General features: G+C 34.0%; 1 protein-coding gene across 5 annotated transcripts in view; it reads right to left on the bottom strand.

The window, feature by feature from the left end:
• Nucleotides 1-17018, bottom strand: part of LOC114331756 (uncharacterized protein F13E6.1) — a 77523-nt gene that overhangs the window by 28735 nt on the left and 31770 nt on the right. For 3 of the 5 annotated variants that reach the window (XM_050648220.1, XM_050648218.1, XM_028281396.2), the window contains exons 2-4: nucleotides 14099-14351; nucleotides 3628-3687; nucleotides 3427-3556 (exon numbers count right to left, since the gene is read on the bottom strand). In XM_050648220.1, coding sequence (XP_050504177.1) covers nucleotides 3427-3556; nucleotides 3628-3687; nucleotides 14099-14351 — 443 coding nt within the window. The remainder of the gene's footprint in view (nucleotides 1-3426; nucleotides 3557-3627; nucleotides 3688-14098; nucleotides 14352-17018) is intronic. The other 2 variants (XM_050648219.1, XM_028281405.2) reach the window with 1 other exon arrangement.

The following is a 17018-nucleotide window of genomic DNA, read 5'->3' as shown; positions in this document are numbered from 1 at the left end:
TCTTAATTTTAATTTATCTTGCGCTTTTCGTATAATATTTGTAGTGAGCGATCATTGGAAACGCTTGATAATTTTTTTTTAACTTTATTTTTTTACGCTTATTGCTATTATTAATTTCTATTCAGTTTCAACTACAATTTTTACCTTTGTGTATCTTCGTTGGGTAAGGAAATTCTGCTCAGTGGTATTAGTTGCGACTGTTTGACTTTAGCAAGGCGGTCTACTTATACGCGAACTGGGTCTCCCTGGCAAACGTGGTTCTCATGTGCTCGTATGCCCATAGTAATACGCACTGTTTTTTTTCTTAGTCGCTAGGGAGTTTTTTTGCTATAACAAGACCAATCTAGCCGCCCCGTTCCGCACCGGTGCCGACGATACCGCAATAAGGGTCTGCATCTGAACACACCTTCAACCAGCAGAGACTACATGGAGCCGAAGTCCCTCCAAGATCTGAGGACGGCAGCGGAGATCCCTCGCCGGAGTCAATGCAGACACCGAACACCCCCAAGGCACAGTCGACTCGGCGGGAATAGTTCGCGCAACTGGTTTGCGCACGGCCCGCGGCCATATTTTCGGGCGTAGCTTCGATGCTGGCACGATCAATTTGTGCTTGTTGTTGTCAGATCACGCTTATAAATGCTATACTTGAATATAAAAAAATGTTTTAAAATTAATACGTTTATATCGATAATTTCCTCCCCTACTAGTTTCATCTCTTTTTGTAACACAATTTAGTATGTTTTCCATCTTTTGCGTTATTTTGCCGGTTATTAGCGCGCTCATCACTGTATATGTAACACTGAATACATATAGTTTTCTCGTATCCATTACTTTTGCTTCAATAAACAGAAGATGTCTGATTATGTGCGTTTTTTTACACATTTTGTTAATTCGTTCATATGCTTATCCCATCTTAGATGTGAGTCAATAATTATACCCAGATATTTTATATTATTTTCCCATCCTTCAAGTGCTCTTCTCATAATATGCTCCCCATATATACTTAATAATTGTGGAGATAGTATACATTCTTGTCTGATACCCCGTTCTGGATGAAATTCGTTTGAAAGCACTTCAACAAATCCAGTAGTGTGTTCGTATAGTTCAGTTATAAGTGAAATAAGGTATTTTGTCACACCAACTTCGTTTAGTACTCGCCATAAGGTCTCCACTTGACCCTGTAGAACGCTTTACGATAATCTATAAAGCATAATGTACTATGAAATTCCCTAGATTTTTCGATTATCTATCTTATGCAACATATGTGGTGTTTATCCATATACAACATTTCCATTATAAGAAGATCCATAAAAAACGTTAACAAGCACACTGATATGAAAGTTAAATCTATAACGAGTCGCCCTAAATGATTTCTTACCGTATTTCGCGATTTATTAAATTCATTTTTTTATGTAGAGTAGATAATATGTAAAAAATAAAGCATATGTAGCAAATAAATTTTATTTGCTACACTTATTTGAAAAGTCAAGACCGGTGCTGCACTATCTATTTAAGCAAAGCCGGATCTGACTCCTTGCCCAAAAAATGGCGCAAGGGCACCGAATCTGTCTGACAGCTAACAATGTAAATTTATTGAAGTAAACCTTCAAGGTGTTCGGTGACGCACCGTAGCCCTCTTGCAGTCCAACATCAGCAAAGTACTACTGAACAATTAGTCTCTTTGACGATTGATTTCATTTATTAATAACTTACTTACTTAAGCCGTCCTCTTGTACCTTACGGTGTCGAGGTAAGTGGAGAAATCAGACGTCTCCATGCCTTTCGGTCAGTAGCTAGTCTTTCTGCTTCTCTCCACCCAATATTCCTTTTTGCGCAAGCCTTTCCAATATCTGCGTTCCATGTTCTTGCTGGCCTGCCTCTTCTTCGTTTGTTGTCGGATGCCGCTTTCCATACCCTCTTTACAGTTCTACCTTCACCCATTCTCGCCATATGTCCGAACCACGATAACTGCTTCGTTTCAAGTCTGTCTAAGGTCCTTCCAATACCGCATCTTTCCCGTATGTCTTCATTTCTTATACGATCACGTCTGGTCACCCCGGATACCGCACATAAATATCGCATTTCGCATGCTTGAATTTTACTATGGATGTTGTCATTCATTGTCCACGTTTCACTACCGTAGAGTAGCACCGGCTCGTATACAGTTTGAAACACTTTCATTTTTGTTTTAAGGCTTACTTCTTTCTTCCTAATAAAACTTTTATTTAGCGCATAGTATAATTTTGTTGCACTCATTACCCTGCTGTTTATTTCTGGTTCTATATTTCCTTGTCCATTCATTGTTGATCCTAAATACTTGAAGTCCTCTACTTGTGTAATGGTCTCATTATTCAGCTTTACATTTATATTTTCTTGAGTTTTCGATATTACTGAAGCTTCTGTTTTTTCAATATTTATTTTCATCCCAAATTTCTTAAAGGCTTCATTCCAAACATTTACATTTACTTGCAAGTCTTTTTCTGATTTTGCCACAATTACCAGGTCATCGGCATATATCAACTGATATATGCCTTGATATCTGACACGTGAACTTGTTGAAGTTTATACACCCCTACCCTAGTTCTTTTTAACTTACCCCTGCATTCTTTTGCAATTTCGTCCATTAGAGTGATGGATGAATAACAAAGGACTCAGAACACCACCTTGTCTTACACCTGTCCTTGTGTAGAATTCTAGAGATGAGCGATTTTTCGTTCTTACATTATTACGTGTACATTTATATATATACTCTTTATTGCTTGGATTAACTTCGGTTTCACATTTCTACGGTTTAATATTTCCCAGATCTTGTTACGTGGCGCCCGATCAAATGCTTTTTCCAAGTCCACAAAACATAGAAACAACTTACTGTTATGTTGTAGGGCTTTTTCTGATAACTGTCTCACCGTGAATATGAGATCGGTTGTACCTCGCCCTGGCCTAAAGCCGCATTGGCTGTCATCCAGTGTGGCCTCGATATTTTCTCGCAGCTTTTTCTCTAGTATTATTTCGTAGATTTTACTAGCAACTACCAATTATTAATAACTTTAGTTTTTCTTTTAAAATAGCAATAAATGCGTATCTGATTTATTTTACCTGTGTTAATAAACGAATATGTGAAGTTATTTTTGAATTTTATTAATTAACCTCCCTTAGATCCTTGGAAAAGTGATTTATTTTGGCACAGCACAGGACCTACGCCAGGCTGAGCTAGCTAATAACCTTTGTAAGGGTTACAAGCATAAATTAATAGTGTAGTATTATTTATTTGAATTTTTAGTTATTAATTCTATTGTTATTAATACTTAAAAGTTCTAAATATAGGTTTTAAGATAAAAACAATAAATATATATATTAAAAGCAATGTTAATACTACTATATTTATAATTATTCACGATAATATTATAAAGGTATTATATACATTACCTTAACATTTTCATATGCAGATCCAACCTTTTCCTCGAAAGATTTGAATGATTCTGAGTGCCGCATTTGTCCTATTTTATTAGTAATGTTTCCCGTGATGCCTCCTAGAAGTGATGAAGTTTTTTGATATCTGTAATAAAACATCATATGAATTCTTGTATGTATAGTTACAGTCACAATACAAGTTGTTCTAGTACTTACATAGGAGCATCTGTCACAGCCTTAGTTACTTGACCAACTTTAGTTTCTACAGTTTGGTATCTAGTAACAAAATAAATACAAATAAAGGATAAAAATCATGCAATAACTATAAAATAAACGCATATAATCTACATGCCACGCAATAAACGGGAAAAATAAGAATTAAAGAATATTTTTCGATACTATTTTCGAGGATAGTGTTATAATTCAATAGTCTCTATTATTTCTAGCGTAATCTAAGCTACGGATTATTCAAAAGCATTTTTAAAGAACCAGGATCCTTAATAAAAATATACTATTCTATATTACAACATTCTATATTATATTACAGGAAAGTAAATTTAGGCTAGGCGGGTTACGATAGCCTAATGTCCAGTTGCACCAATAAATAAACGATTGATTTTTTGATTTGGATTGCCCGTTTATTTTAAAATACGTTGCACCAACCATCACTCAATTGCAACCGACAGTTTTTGAGCGGTCAAAAGTAACCAGCCATTTTCTGCAGTTATTTGAATAATCGACTGTTTTTAACTTCACTTTACACTACTTATTACTTATACGTGTTCTTAGCTTAGTTTTTAAAGTATCATCATAGTATACCTATTAGTGATGTAACGAATATTCGTATTCGCATTCGCATTCGCGAATATCCGCATCTTTTTGCATATTCGCATTCGCGTTCGCATTCGCAAAATTTGTGCGAATGTTTTGCGAATATGAATATCAGAGAAAAAATAATTTGAAAATAACGTTAGATTAATAAAATCAAAATCTCTCTTTCTCATCTTTTATTAAAAAAGGTAACTTAACCTCGTATAATCAGATTATCAGCCTTCACGTTGTTTTATTATTTGGTATAATGTAATAAAGTTTAAGATTCAGATTGATTTAAAATATCAATTAACTTCTCATTATAAATTTATAAAACATTTCAAAAATAGAAACAAATTTAAAAAAACTGAACATTCGCATTCGCATCCGCGAATGTCGTTATTAGATATTCGCATTCGAATTCGTATTCGCGAATGTTCAAAAAACGACATTCGTTACATCACTAATACCTATAATTTATAATTAAGAAAAATGGATTTATTATCGTCATCTTAATTAAGGGTTTACAAATTATCTAGTATTAGTAGTATTTTTACAGCTGAGATTATAGCCATCGAAAAAGCTCTAGAATGGATCAAAGAGAATAATATTGAAAAAGCTGTGATAATAACAGACTCCAGATCTGCAATATATGCAATTGAAAACACTGATTTTAGTTCATACAAATCAAAAATTTTATGTAATATAAAAAATAATTTGTCTAAAGTGGAAGTAGTATTTATATGGGCAAAAGGGCATGCCGGTATACTGGGTAATGAGAAAGTGGATGAGTTGGCCAAAGATGCAATAAAAAATGGTGAGATCCTTAACTCAGATCTTATCGACAGATGCAATAAATGACGTCAAAGCTAGAATAAATAAAATATGGAAAAAACAATGGAAAAATATTTCAAGCATATCAAAAAATTTATATTTTTCTTTACATCAAGAACTTCCTCCGCCACCTGAATACATATTTAAGTATAACCTGCCAAAGCAAGATATTTGTACTATCGTCAGATTAAAAACTCCACACGGAAAATATGAGGCACATCTGCACAAATTAGGAATAGCTAATTCATCAGTCTGTTTTTGTGATAATGTTTCGATTAGAGATTTGAACCATATTTTCTTTGAATGCAAAATTAACGAGAGATATATAAATCAATTATATTACAATTTACGACAAACACAAGTTCATTTTCCAATTAGTATAGAATATCTACTAAGTTGTCATAAAATGGAAATATTTAAATTACTCATAAACTACTTGAAAGAAACAAATATAGTCATTTAAGTGAAATAGGTATAAATATAACAAAACTAATAAATTGAGGTAAAAATAAAATAAAAATCTGTGGTTAACGGACCCGCATCCAAGCCATTTTTTCACACACACACACACACACACACACACACACACACACACACACACACACACACACACACACACACACACACATACACACACACACACACACACACTTAATTAAGAGTTCATCTTCTGACGATTTTGAAGATAGAATGCATTATACATATTTATATGTTAGCAAATATAAGATCTGTAAAAGATCACAATGATTTGTATAATAGTGTGATGTATTTGTATAATAGTGTAATAAAGTATAATGAAGTTGATTTTAAAGCTAGGTGTAATATACCATTATTTATCTGAATGACTAGAAAGGCATTTTTAATTAATTTTAGATATCAACTAAAATAGTACTGAGCCCATTAATATTTAATCTGATAATGGATTAAATCATAAAGAAAGTTAAAAAAAGGAGAGGATATAAAATGGAAAAAAAAAATAAATAAAGATAATCTGCTACGCCGACGACGCCATAGTAACAGCTGAAAATGAAGATGACCTACAAAGATTTATTAAAGAATTCGAAGACACGGCTCTCATATACATGGTGATCTTAACAGAGAAAACTAAATCGATAGTGGTATCAGCGGAACCGAGACGATGTAAATTGGTCATAAATAACAAAATAATAGAACAAGTGATGGAAACAGAATACTTGGGAATAAAACTGCCAAGTACGGAAAAGTGGAAGAAGAAGTACAAAAACAAGTGAACATGGCGAACAGAGCAGCAGGATGTCTCAACAACACAATCTGGAGAAACAAATACCTCACAATGGAAACGAAAACCAGGATATATAAATAACAATAAGACCGATAATGACGTATACAGCGGAAACAAGAGAAGATGCGGCGAAAACACAAAGACTGCTGGAAACAGCAGAAATGAAAGTCTTACGAAAAATAACAAACCAAACTCTAAGAGACAGAGTAAGAAGTGAGGAAATACGAGCGAGATGTGTTATAGGGTGTTTCAAAAAAAGGTAACCCCGTCTCTAGGGTAGGTAAAAAACTGAAAAATAATTGGGGTTTGCTTAGTAAAAAATTTTTGTAACGCCATCCGTTTTCAAGATACAGGGCATTGTAATGAAATTTTATACGAATATGTTTTGGAAGCTGATACATCCCATGAATTTGTTTTTATATCTGATTCTCATAGAGGGCGCTAGTTACACGGAGCGTATTAAGTATTAGTCAATATAACCTTTTAAAGAGTATAATTATTAATCAAAATTTCAAGTAAACTTAAACATCATTCAATTTTACACGAAAAAGGTACTCTTGGTAAAACTCGATACTGTGTACCGTTTTCGGAATATTTTGATTTGAAAATTATGAAGTAATAATTGATGCTGGTAGTAATGATAAAGTTCTAATAGGTATACCTCTATTTTCGCAAAGTGTGTCATGGAAATCTGACATTTATTGATTGTTATGACGATAAATCAAAAATAATTAGAGTTTTGAAACCTTGTTATTTGTAAAATCAAATCAAAATGTACTCAAATGTTGAATACACTGACATGTTATTAACCTTAGGCGAATGTTTAGGATGTTCTAGTGCAGCTGTGACACGTTATGCAGAAAAGTTTCCTAGAAGAAACTTACCAAGTAAAAAAACATTTAGAGCCGTTGAACGACGTTGTCGAGAAACTGGGAATGTGAGACCAAATAAAATAAATTCTGGTAGACCAAGAACAACAAGAACAATTAATAAAGAAAATAATATTTTAAATTTACTTGATCAAGATCCAACAGTTAGCGTAAGGAATATAGCAAGACAAACAAATACTTCTTCTTCAAGTACTTGGCGGATACTGAAATAACAGCAACTACATCCTTATCATTACAGACAAGTCCAAGAGCTCTTGCCAGATGATCTACCGGTTAGAGTGGATTTTTGTGAAACATTGCAACAAAGGACAGCCCACAATCCAAATTTTTTAAAATGCATTCTTTTTACGGACGAGGCCACCTTTACGCGACAAGGTATGTTTAACTCCCATAATGCACACTACTGGTGTGATGAGAATCCACGAGTCAAAAGGGTATCACATTACCAACACTCATTTAAAGTTAATGTTTGGGCAGCAACTTTAGGTAACAAATTAATAGGTTATCATATTCTACCTGGAAATTTAAATGGTGATATGTATCTTGATTTTTTAAACAATTCCTTATTCGAGATATTAGAAGATTTAACGCTAAACGAGCGAAGATCTTTATTTTTTATGCACGATGGAGCTCCACCACACTTTGATAGAAGGTGTCGTAATTGGTTTAGTAATCATTTTCCGAATCGATGGATTGGTAGAGGTGCAGAAGCTCCGATTCATTGGCCTCCTCGGTCATGCGATTTTAACCCTTTGGACTACACAGTTTGGTCGTATATTAAGGGAAAAGTCTATGCTACAGAGGTAAATTCACGTCAAGAATTGGAAGAAAGAATTCAACGTCAATTTAATGACATCATAGCTGATCCCCTACCGTTTAGAAGGTTAATGGAATCTTTAGAAAAAAGAATAGACTTGTGTATTCGCGAAAACGGAGGACTTTTGAACACTTACTGTAATTGAATTTTATTTTATGTTCTTAGTCATTAATTTAATTTTCTTCTTGTGAGTTTTGTTTAATTACTAACTACTTTATACCAGCATCAATTATTACTTCATAATTTTCAAATCAAAATATTCCGAAAACGGTACACAGTATCGAGTTTTACCAAGAGTACCTTTTTCGTGTAAAATTGAATGATGTTTAAGTTTACTTGAAATTTTGATTAATAATTATACTCTTAAAAAAGTTATACAGTGTAACCTCGATTATATTATCCGTCTCTCCATTAACCGTCACCTCTGTTAACCGTCAGGGACCGTAGATAAGTTGTATTGACTACATAAGTAAAAAATATGTCATAAATTCACTTTGTTTGAGCCGATAAGCAAAACGAAATTCGCTGAAATGTACAGTTATGCTATCACCATATTTTTAAGGCTGAATTAACTGTTTTGTTTTCGTAGTCTAAAGATGACATATTGGTTATGTCGTATTAAATGGTGAATTTGTGGTGAGGATGCAAACAGCTATCCAATGGCAACAGAGGCGGAGGAAGCAGATTCAGAAGCTGACACAGACTTCGAATTTTATGGTGGCGATGACGATGATACTATTGCAACTGAAAAATGTGCGTAAAGAACCTAGAGAAGCTGCATCGCACATGCAACAATTCATCGAGTTGTATCCTTGACAAGAAGAAGCCAATAAAGTAGATAACATGATGTTACGCCGATTAAGAAATTCAGGCATTGCAAAATTTTAAGCAATACAAACAAAGATTTCAGAATATTTTAAACCAAATTGATTCGATTGTACGAACACAAATCTCTCTTATATTGTCGAACAAAACATACCAATAGAGCTGTATTATGAATTTTTTTATTTTTTTTTAATGTTCTGTTAACCGTCTTTTCGATTATCCGTCATACCCTTGGACCGGTGCCCTGACGGATAATCGAGGTTCCACTGTATTGACTAATACTTAGTACGATCCGTGTAACTAGCGCCCTCTATGAGAATCAGATATAAAAACAAATTCATGGGATGTATCACCTTCCAAAACATATTCGTATAAAATTTCATTACAATGTTGCCAGTAGTTTCGGCAAAATCGTAAAAAATGCGTAAAATTTTTTTTCTTCAACGCCGTATCTTGAAAACGGATGGCGTTACAAAAATTTTTTACTAAGCAAACCCCAATTATTTTTCAGTTTTTTACCTACCCTAGAGACGGGGTTACCTTTTTTTGAAACACCCTGTAGAAGAAATAAACATGTGGACCAAAAGAAGAAAAATAGAATGGAATCAACACATATAAAGAATGACAGAAAATAGAATAGTATACGAATAGCAACAGACAAATCGCCAAATGGAAGAAGATCATTGGGACGACTGAGGAAAAGATGGTCAGACAATGTCAATTGAGGCTAACAACCGAAGTAAAACAGGCATTGAGCCTATTTATAAAGTAGGAAGAAGAACAAGAACTAAAATAGTGCTGGTTCAATAATAATTATTGGCATGGGCAATGGGCAATTCAATTTCATAATATTTGATATAACCTTACAAAACTCACTTTGACAAACTTCTGTGACAGACCACACTCGGATTTAAATGGAACAATCTGTACTAATACGTTGTTGCCACTTATATATTGTCGGTTTGTAAACCAATAGTTTTTTAGAATCGTGCAACTCGTTTGAAAAATAATCATTGATCATTGATTTAAATCGTCGAATTGACGGTTAGCAAATCAGTTGATTTACAGTCTGATGGTGCAACTGGGCATAAGGCTCTTTCGTGTTTTCAAGCTACGTGCGATCGTTGGCGGTTCAGCAGTACATGAGTTAAATTTATTTACTGCACACTCGAGCTGAACCACGACGTGCAAGATGCTTGCAAGTGACTTGCAAGCTGCGTGGACTAAGAGCACGCCAGTTTCTGCTACACCGCCACGTGCACGCCGCTTGAAAATAAGTCAGGCGGTTTGGCAGTCTGTGATGAGCAACCATTCAGTACACGTTGACCGTGCGATCGATTTAAACGTAGATACAGAGCTGGCGTGTATTGACCGCGAGAAACCGCTCAAACGTGTGTTGACGGGAAACTTGGCTTGAAAACAAGCAGCTTGCTCGCAGCGTGAACGCAACTTGAAAACACGCAAGTGTGCATCGAACCTAAGCGAACGGCTCCACGGGCGAGAAATTGACGCTAGCAGTAGCCGTAAAACTAACTTAAGGTTCCGCGGAACGGAATAGGAATAGCCGAACTGTACCGACTACAGGACTTGTGCGTAGTCGGTTCAGTTCGGCTATTCCTATTCCGTTCCGTGGAACCTTAAGTTCGTTTTACGGCTACTGCTAGCGTCAATTTCTCGCCCGTGGAGCCGTTCGCTTAGAAATGTTTTTTTTTCAAAGGTAGCGAAGTCAATTGAAATACATAGCTTAAAAAATAAAACTCTTAATACATGCATACTACTAACGCCTACGCATGAGGCAGAAACCTTAACTATAACAAAATCATCCACAACAAAAATTGATTATAATACAGAAAAAAAATGGAAAGGTTTGTGCTTGTAATAACATTGAAAAATAGAAAAATAAACATCCGATGATTGATTGAGGTAAAATATATCGTAGAGAAGGAAAACTAGAAGTACCAAGAAAAGAAACGGTTGAGCAGATATGGAACACCAAACAGATAATAAAACTAGGGAACACAATATACCAAAGCTGCTCTGTTTCGTATATTATACAAATGCTTTAGATTCATTAAAATGAGCTCGCTCTGGAGTATAATGGGTAATATAAAAGTAGCTAACCAGCTAGTTAACATAATAAGAAATCTGTATGATAAAATTTCAGCCAAAGCTAAAATACAAAAACATATTCAAATGCGTTCAAAATAAACGATCATGGTACTAGGAGACTTCAATGCCCAAATAGGGAAAGAACAATACACAAAAATTGTAGCAGGAAGATACACAATACATAAAAGGACAAATGACAATGGGCAACGATTACGCAACCTGGCAACAAGAACAGATATGGTAATAAGTAGTACAAAGTTCCCACATTCTGACAAATACAAAATAACATGGATATCACCAGATCAGCAAACTAAATCTCAGATAGACCATATTTTGATAAACAGGCGGAGACAGTCATCAATTAAGGACGTAAGATCCTACATTTCATGGTAACAGCAAAAATAAAGCAAAAAACATGCAGGAGTAAAAATAAAAGCAAACAAACGAAATGGGACACTGAAGAACTAAAAGAAAAGCAAGTAAGAAGGAAATATCAGGAAGAACTGGAAAAATATCTAATAATGGATGACAATCAATGTGTTGATGTAAAACGGGAGTGGAACTGCATAAAAGACGCCATACAGGAAGCAGCAGAAAAAACAATTGGCAAAAAGAAGAGAAGAAAAAAGAATGGTACAATATCTAATGTCAAAAAATTATGGAAAAAAAGTGGAAGCGAGATTAAAATGGATAAGAACGAACAGGACAGAAGACAGAAAACTACGAATTACTGAGAAATGAGGGCAAAAAAATAAACAAAACACAAAAACGACAATGGATAGATTTAAAGATTCAGGAAATAGAGAACGAAAAATATAACAGAAAAAAAATTCTATAATAAAATAAAAGAAAACAATAAAACATTTAAAGGTAAACTAAAAGGAATAAAAAACAAACAAGGTAAAATTGTAGAGGAAGAGAAAGAATATAAAGAAATATGGACAAGTCATTTTAAAGAATTCCTAATTGAACCAGCTATAAATGATGTAATAGCAGACGAGGACGAAGAAGAAACGATCACACAGGATCCAACATTAGAAGAAGTAAAAACATTATAATGAAGGGGAATAATGGAAAGGCACCTGGGAAGGACGGAATAAATCTAGAATTAAATACGGAGGGACATATTGCATGAAAAAATACATGAATTGATTTAAAAAATATGGAAAGAGGAGACAATGCCAAACGAGTGGGAAATTGGACAGATTATAACGATCCATAAAAAAGGCGACCAGCATGAATGTAAGAACTACAGAGGTATTACACTATTAAACGTTGCCTATAAAATATTATCGTCAATAATACAAAAGAGGTTAACGGATGAAACAAAAAATATTATAGGACAATACCAATGCGGCTTCGTAAAAGGCAGATCAATAACAGATGCAATACATACCATTAAACAAATCATGGAAAAAGCACACGAACATCAACATGAAATAGAAATATTATTTATAGACTTTGAACAAGCCTTTGACTCAATAAAGAGAAAGGAAATAATGAAAGCCCTAAAATATCAAGGAGTAAGTAAAAAATTAAGAAACCTAATAAAAATGTCAATGAACAAATCAAAAATCAGTATTCTAACACAAAAAGGGGAAACAGAAGAGTTCGAAATAAATAAAGGAGTGAGACTGTCAGCAACACTATTTAACCTGACAGTAGATTTTGTGTTAAGAAAGATCCACAAGGGAAACCTAAGAGCATCAGGTTACCAACTAATCGCCTATGTAGATGATATAGCGATAGTAAAAAAACACGAAAAATCATGAAAAAATTTATTAATGGAGATTGAAGGAGAGGGAAAGAAGATGAGACTAAGAATTAATGAAAAGAAAACAAAATTAATGAGACTCGGAAAAGCAGAACCAAACGGAGAGATAAGGATAGGAAATAAAAAATTCGAGGAAGTACAGAAATTTAAATACGTTATGGGCGTTATGATAAACAACAAAGGGGAAAGAAAAACGGAGATCGAAGAAAGAATAACTGCGACAAACCGGGTATACCAAGCAAATAGAAAACTACTAAAGAGTAAAATATTGACGAAACAAACAAAAATGAATATGTATAAAACAATAATAAGACCAATAACGATGTATGGAGCAGAAACGATGACTATGACAAAAAGAAGAAGAGAAATTAAGGATAAATGAACGGAAATTAATAAGGACAATACTGGGTCCAGTGAGAATCGAAGAACAAGAGTATAGAAGGAGAATGAATAAAGAAATTTTAGATTTAAATAGTGAAGATATAGTAAAGAAAATAAAAGTACAAAGAACCAAATGGCTGGGTCATATATGGAGACAAGGAACAGAATCAGTATCAAAAGCTATGGTATTGTGGCAACCAGGAGGAAAAAGGAGACGTGGTCGACCCAGATCGAAATGGTTAACTGAAGTAGAGGAGGACCTAAGAGGGGCAGGAATTACTAAATGGACAGAGAAGGCAATAGACCGGACGAAATGGAGACATATTAGTGAACAAATACAACGATCATGGGGACTGATCCACCCCGTAAAATGGATCTAGAAAGCGAAAGCGGCGAAACCCCACATGGGGTGTTAAGCCATATACTATACAATACTAACCAGCTAGTTAACATAGAGCATAGAAAATACAAGAAATATATTCAAATGCGTTCAAAATAAAACAAAAAAGGAATTTGACAGGGCTACTATCACCATTATTACACAACACATATACTGAATATATAATCGCACAGTATTCGAAAAGACTCCCTGGCAGTGTGACACGTTGTCCCGTCCTGCTGAAACCATTCTGGGACCGTTTTCGTGACCTTTTCCGTATTACCGAAAATAGTACTCCACCATAAAAAAATTTTCTGCAAAACTGGGAACCATCCTGAAGTACCTAACATTAACATGATATTCACAAACGTTATAACAACGATCAGAAACCACTCAATACGTTTCGGCACATGACACATACAAATTTGAGGCATACGAATTTCAGTACTGTTTATTTTTCCGCATACCGTACTTTAAACAACTTGTCATATTACACTCTTTCCTTCACCTCTTTGTCTATCTTTTTACGTTACTCCATTTATCAAGCTCTTTTTGGAACATTCTTTAAAATAAACAACTGACAACTTTATATTTAAAAACTACATACACATTACTTTCTTTAACATTCTTAATTCCTTGATTAATGTCGTCTGTTACTTCTTTCCATACAGTGATGCCTAAATTCCGTTTTAGTTCAGCACTTCTGCGCATCTTAGACGCAAGGACTGTCCGCAACGTCGAGATTTCATCTTCGATTGTCGCTAGTTCCTCTTTCCATAATCTTTCCTGCTCAGCTCTTTCTTCTGTAGACAAGTGGGAAAGATCCGGAATTGGGGTTTCTGCTGCTGCCATGGCTTCTTCTGTTAATAAATAAAAACAAAAAATTAGTCAAAATTCCAAGAGCGTTACAGTTTTCGTTTCCTAAAGTGATATCTATGTGGTAGAGAAGGTTGCCAAACTTGAAGAATGAAAGACATATTTGGAGAAATATTGGAGAAATACGTGTTTCATTTTATGGCAACACTTATACATCAATATATTGAATTGTAAAAATATTGTAATATTTATATACGTATAAATATTACGTGGCGCAAAAATGTATTTTCCACCTACCTCTACCGAAAGTATACTTTTCCGGACCTGATTGTAGGGAGCAAAGTTGTACTTTTCCTCCCTAGGGAGGAAAAGTAAAAGTGACGTCATGGTATTTCATTCATGAAATATAACTTATTGACACCCAATATCTATTTTTTATTACGTAAGTATCTATACATTTTAACGTTTATTTATAAAACACCCTGTATTTTGCAAGATGGTAAAAAACAGAGTAAATTGTTATTTTGATTTAACAATGTTTACATTAATAATTTGACTTATATTTGACAGTTGACAGTTATATTGTACCTACTTGTTAGTTTTAGTTCTAATAAATTTTGTTGGTTAGTTACATAAATAAATCAAGTAAAAATGAAAAAATTACTTGTTATTTGAGGAAGCTGGAAAAAACATATGTATAACATGGGAGTAATGTGCCTTTTCCTCCCTTGAATGATTACTGCCCTCCGCTACGCGTCGGGCAGTAAACTTTATTCTCGGGAGGAAAATAAGCACTTTCCTCCCTTGTTATACAAATAGCTATTTCATTTTGATCGAAAATAAAATTCTAGTTTTATTTTGAGATTTTTCCATATGATTTGCTAAATTTTAAGTAAAACGCGCCACAAAAGAGTAACGTTGATGCAGTTTTCTTTGGAAAGCTCTTTTGTGGCGCTTTTACTTCAAATTTAGAAAATATTATGGAAAAATCTTTCAAAATCAAACTAAAATTTTATTTTCCATCAAAATAAAAATACATTTTTGCGCCACGTAATATTTATATCAGCTCTTTTATAGCTGGAATATTGTGTGCGTCACTCATTTTTACGTCGTTTAGCGGTTTTTTATTCTTGTATCAGGAGTTTTTTTTATAAATTAAATGTATGAACTTCAATGTAATGTTTCTTGATTACACGTTAAGCGTTATAAATGGTCGCATTATCGCCCAAATGATCTAATGGTTACATTTAACTTGTGATAGGACAATCTGAGTTCATATCCCAGCCATCCCGATATTTTTTTTCAATAATAATATAATTTGTTGTGTCCATCGAATGTACACTAGATTTTTGTCTACCGTTTCTAGCGTAGTATCTGATGCATCCAAGGTCAAATGTGATAACTGATGGTATTCTAGGATTTTAGGATTTAGTCGGCTTGAAAAACCGTTTGGAGTTTTGGGGATGAGAACGAAAAACAGACCCAAAATGAGGAGGGCCGTAAAACCTGCACCCTTGGACCAAAATGGATGGTTGATATTTCGAGTAGCTGGTCTTTTCCAAAACTTTAAGATGGGATTTGGCACATTTTTCAATTCAGTCAGGTTGACACAATCTAAAACTTATCGTATTACACCCGGGAAATAAGGCAAAAATATACCATGTTCGGGACACTTGAGCAGCCAGGTTGCAAATGGGTTTTTTGGGTACTATACAGAGTGTCCCAGACTAATTTAGCCATGCTATATCTCTTCAACGAATAGAGATTTTCGAATGGGACAAAAAGTGATATATTCTACTTGTAATACACTTTAATATGGCATACAAAAAAATCATCCCCTAAATATTCATCCCTTAGTTACAACCCCTAACTTTATTTTTTTTTAATAGCACCCTGTATATTTTTTATAGTTTTGGATGTGGTCTTTTATCGTTTATTCATCACATTTTTTGAAAATAAAATCGGTTCGTAAATGTCCTAGACTAATTTATCCAGGCTATATTTCTTAAACGAATAGAGTTTTCGAATGGGACAAAAACTGATCTATTCCATTTGTAATACAATTTCATACGGCGTAGATAAAATTCATCCCCTAAATATTCATCCCTAACTTACAGGGTGGTATTAAAAAAATAAAGTTAGGAGTTGTAACTAAGGAATGAATATTTAGGGGATAATTTTTTCTACGCCATATTAAAGTGTATTACAAATGTAATAGATCAGTTTTTGTCTCATTCGAAAATATCTATTCGTTTAAGAAATATAGCCTGGATAAATTAGTCTTGGACACATAATTGACAAAACTAAATTGATATGTTCTTGGTTATTTACGAACCGATTTTATTTTCAAAAAATGTGTTGAATAGACGATAGAAGACCACATCCAAAACTATAAAAAATATACAGGGTGCTATTAAAAAAATTAAAGTTAGGGGTTGTAACTAAGGGACGAATATTTAGGGGATGATTTTTTTCTACGCCATATTAAAGTGTATTACAGGTAGAATAAACCACTTTTTGTCCCATTCGAAAATCTCTATTCGTTTAAGAGATATAGCGTGGCTAAATTAGTGTGGGACCTAGTATACCTAATTCATTATAAATACAAAAATGCCCGTCACAGTTTGGACGAGAAATTTAGTTTTTAACAAATAAGGGTCAAAAATGAGAGTTTTTTCGTTTAAATCGCTACAAATGTATTATTTATATTT

Source organism: Diabrotica virgifera, chromosome 4 (genome assembly GCF_917563875.1).
Source record: "Diabrotica virgifera virgifera chromosome 4, PGI_DIABVI_V3a".
NCBI lineage: Eukaryota > Metazoa > Arthropoda > Insecta > Coleoptera > Chrysomelidae > Diabrotica > Diabrotica virgifera.
This window is presented reverse-complemented; position numbering and strand designations above follow the sequence as displayed.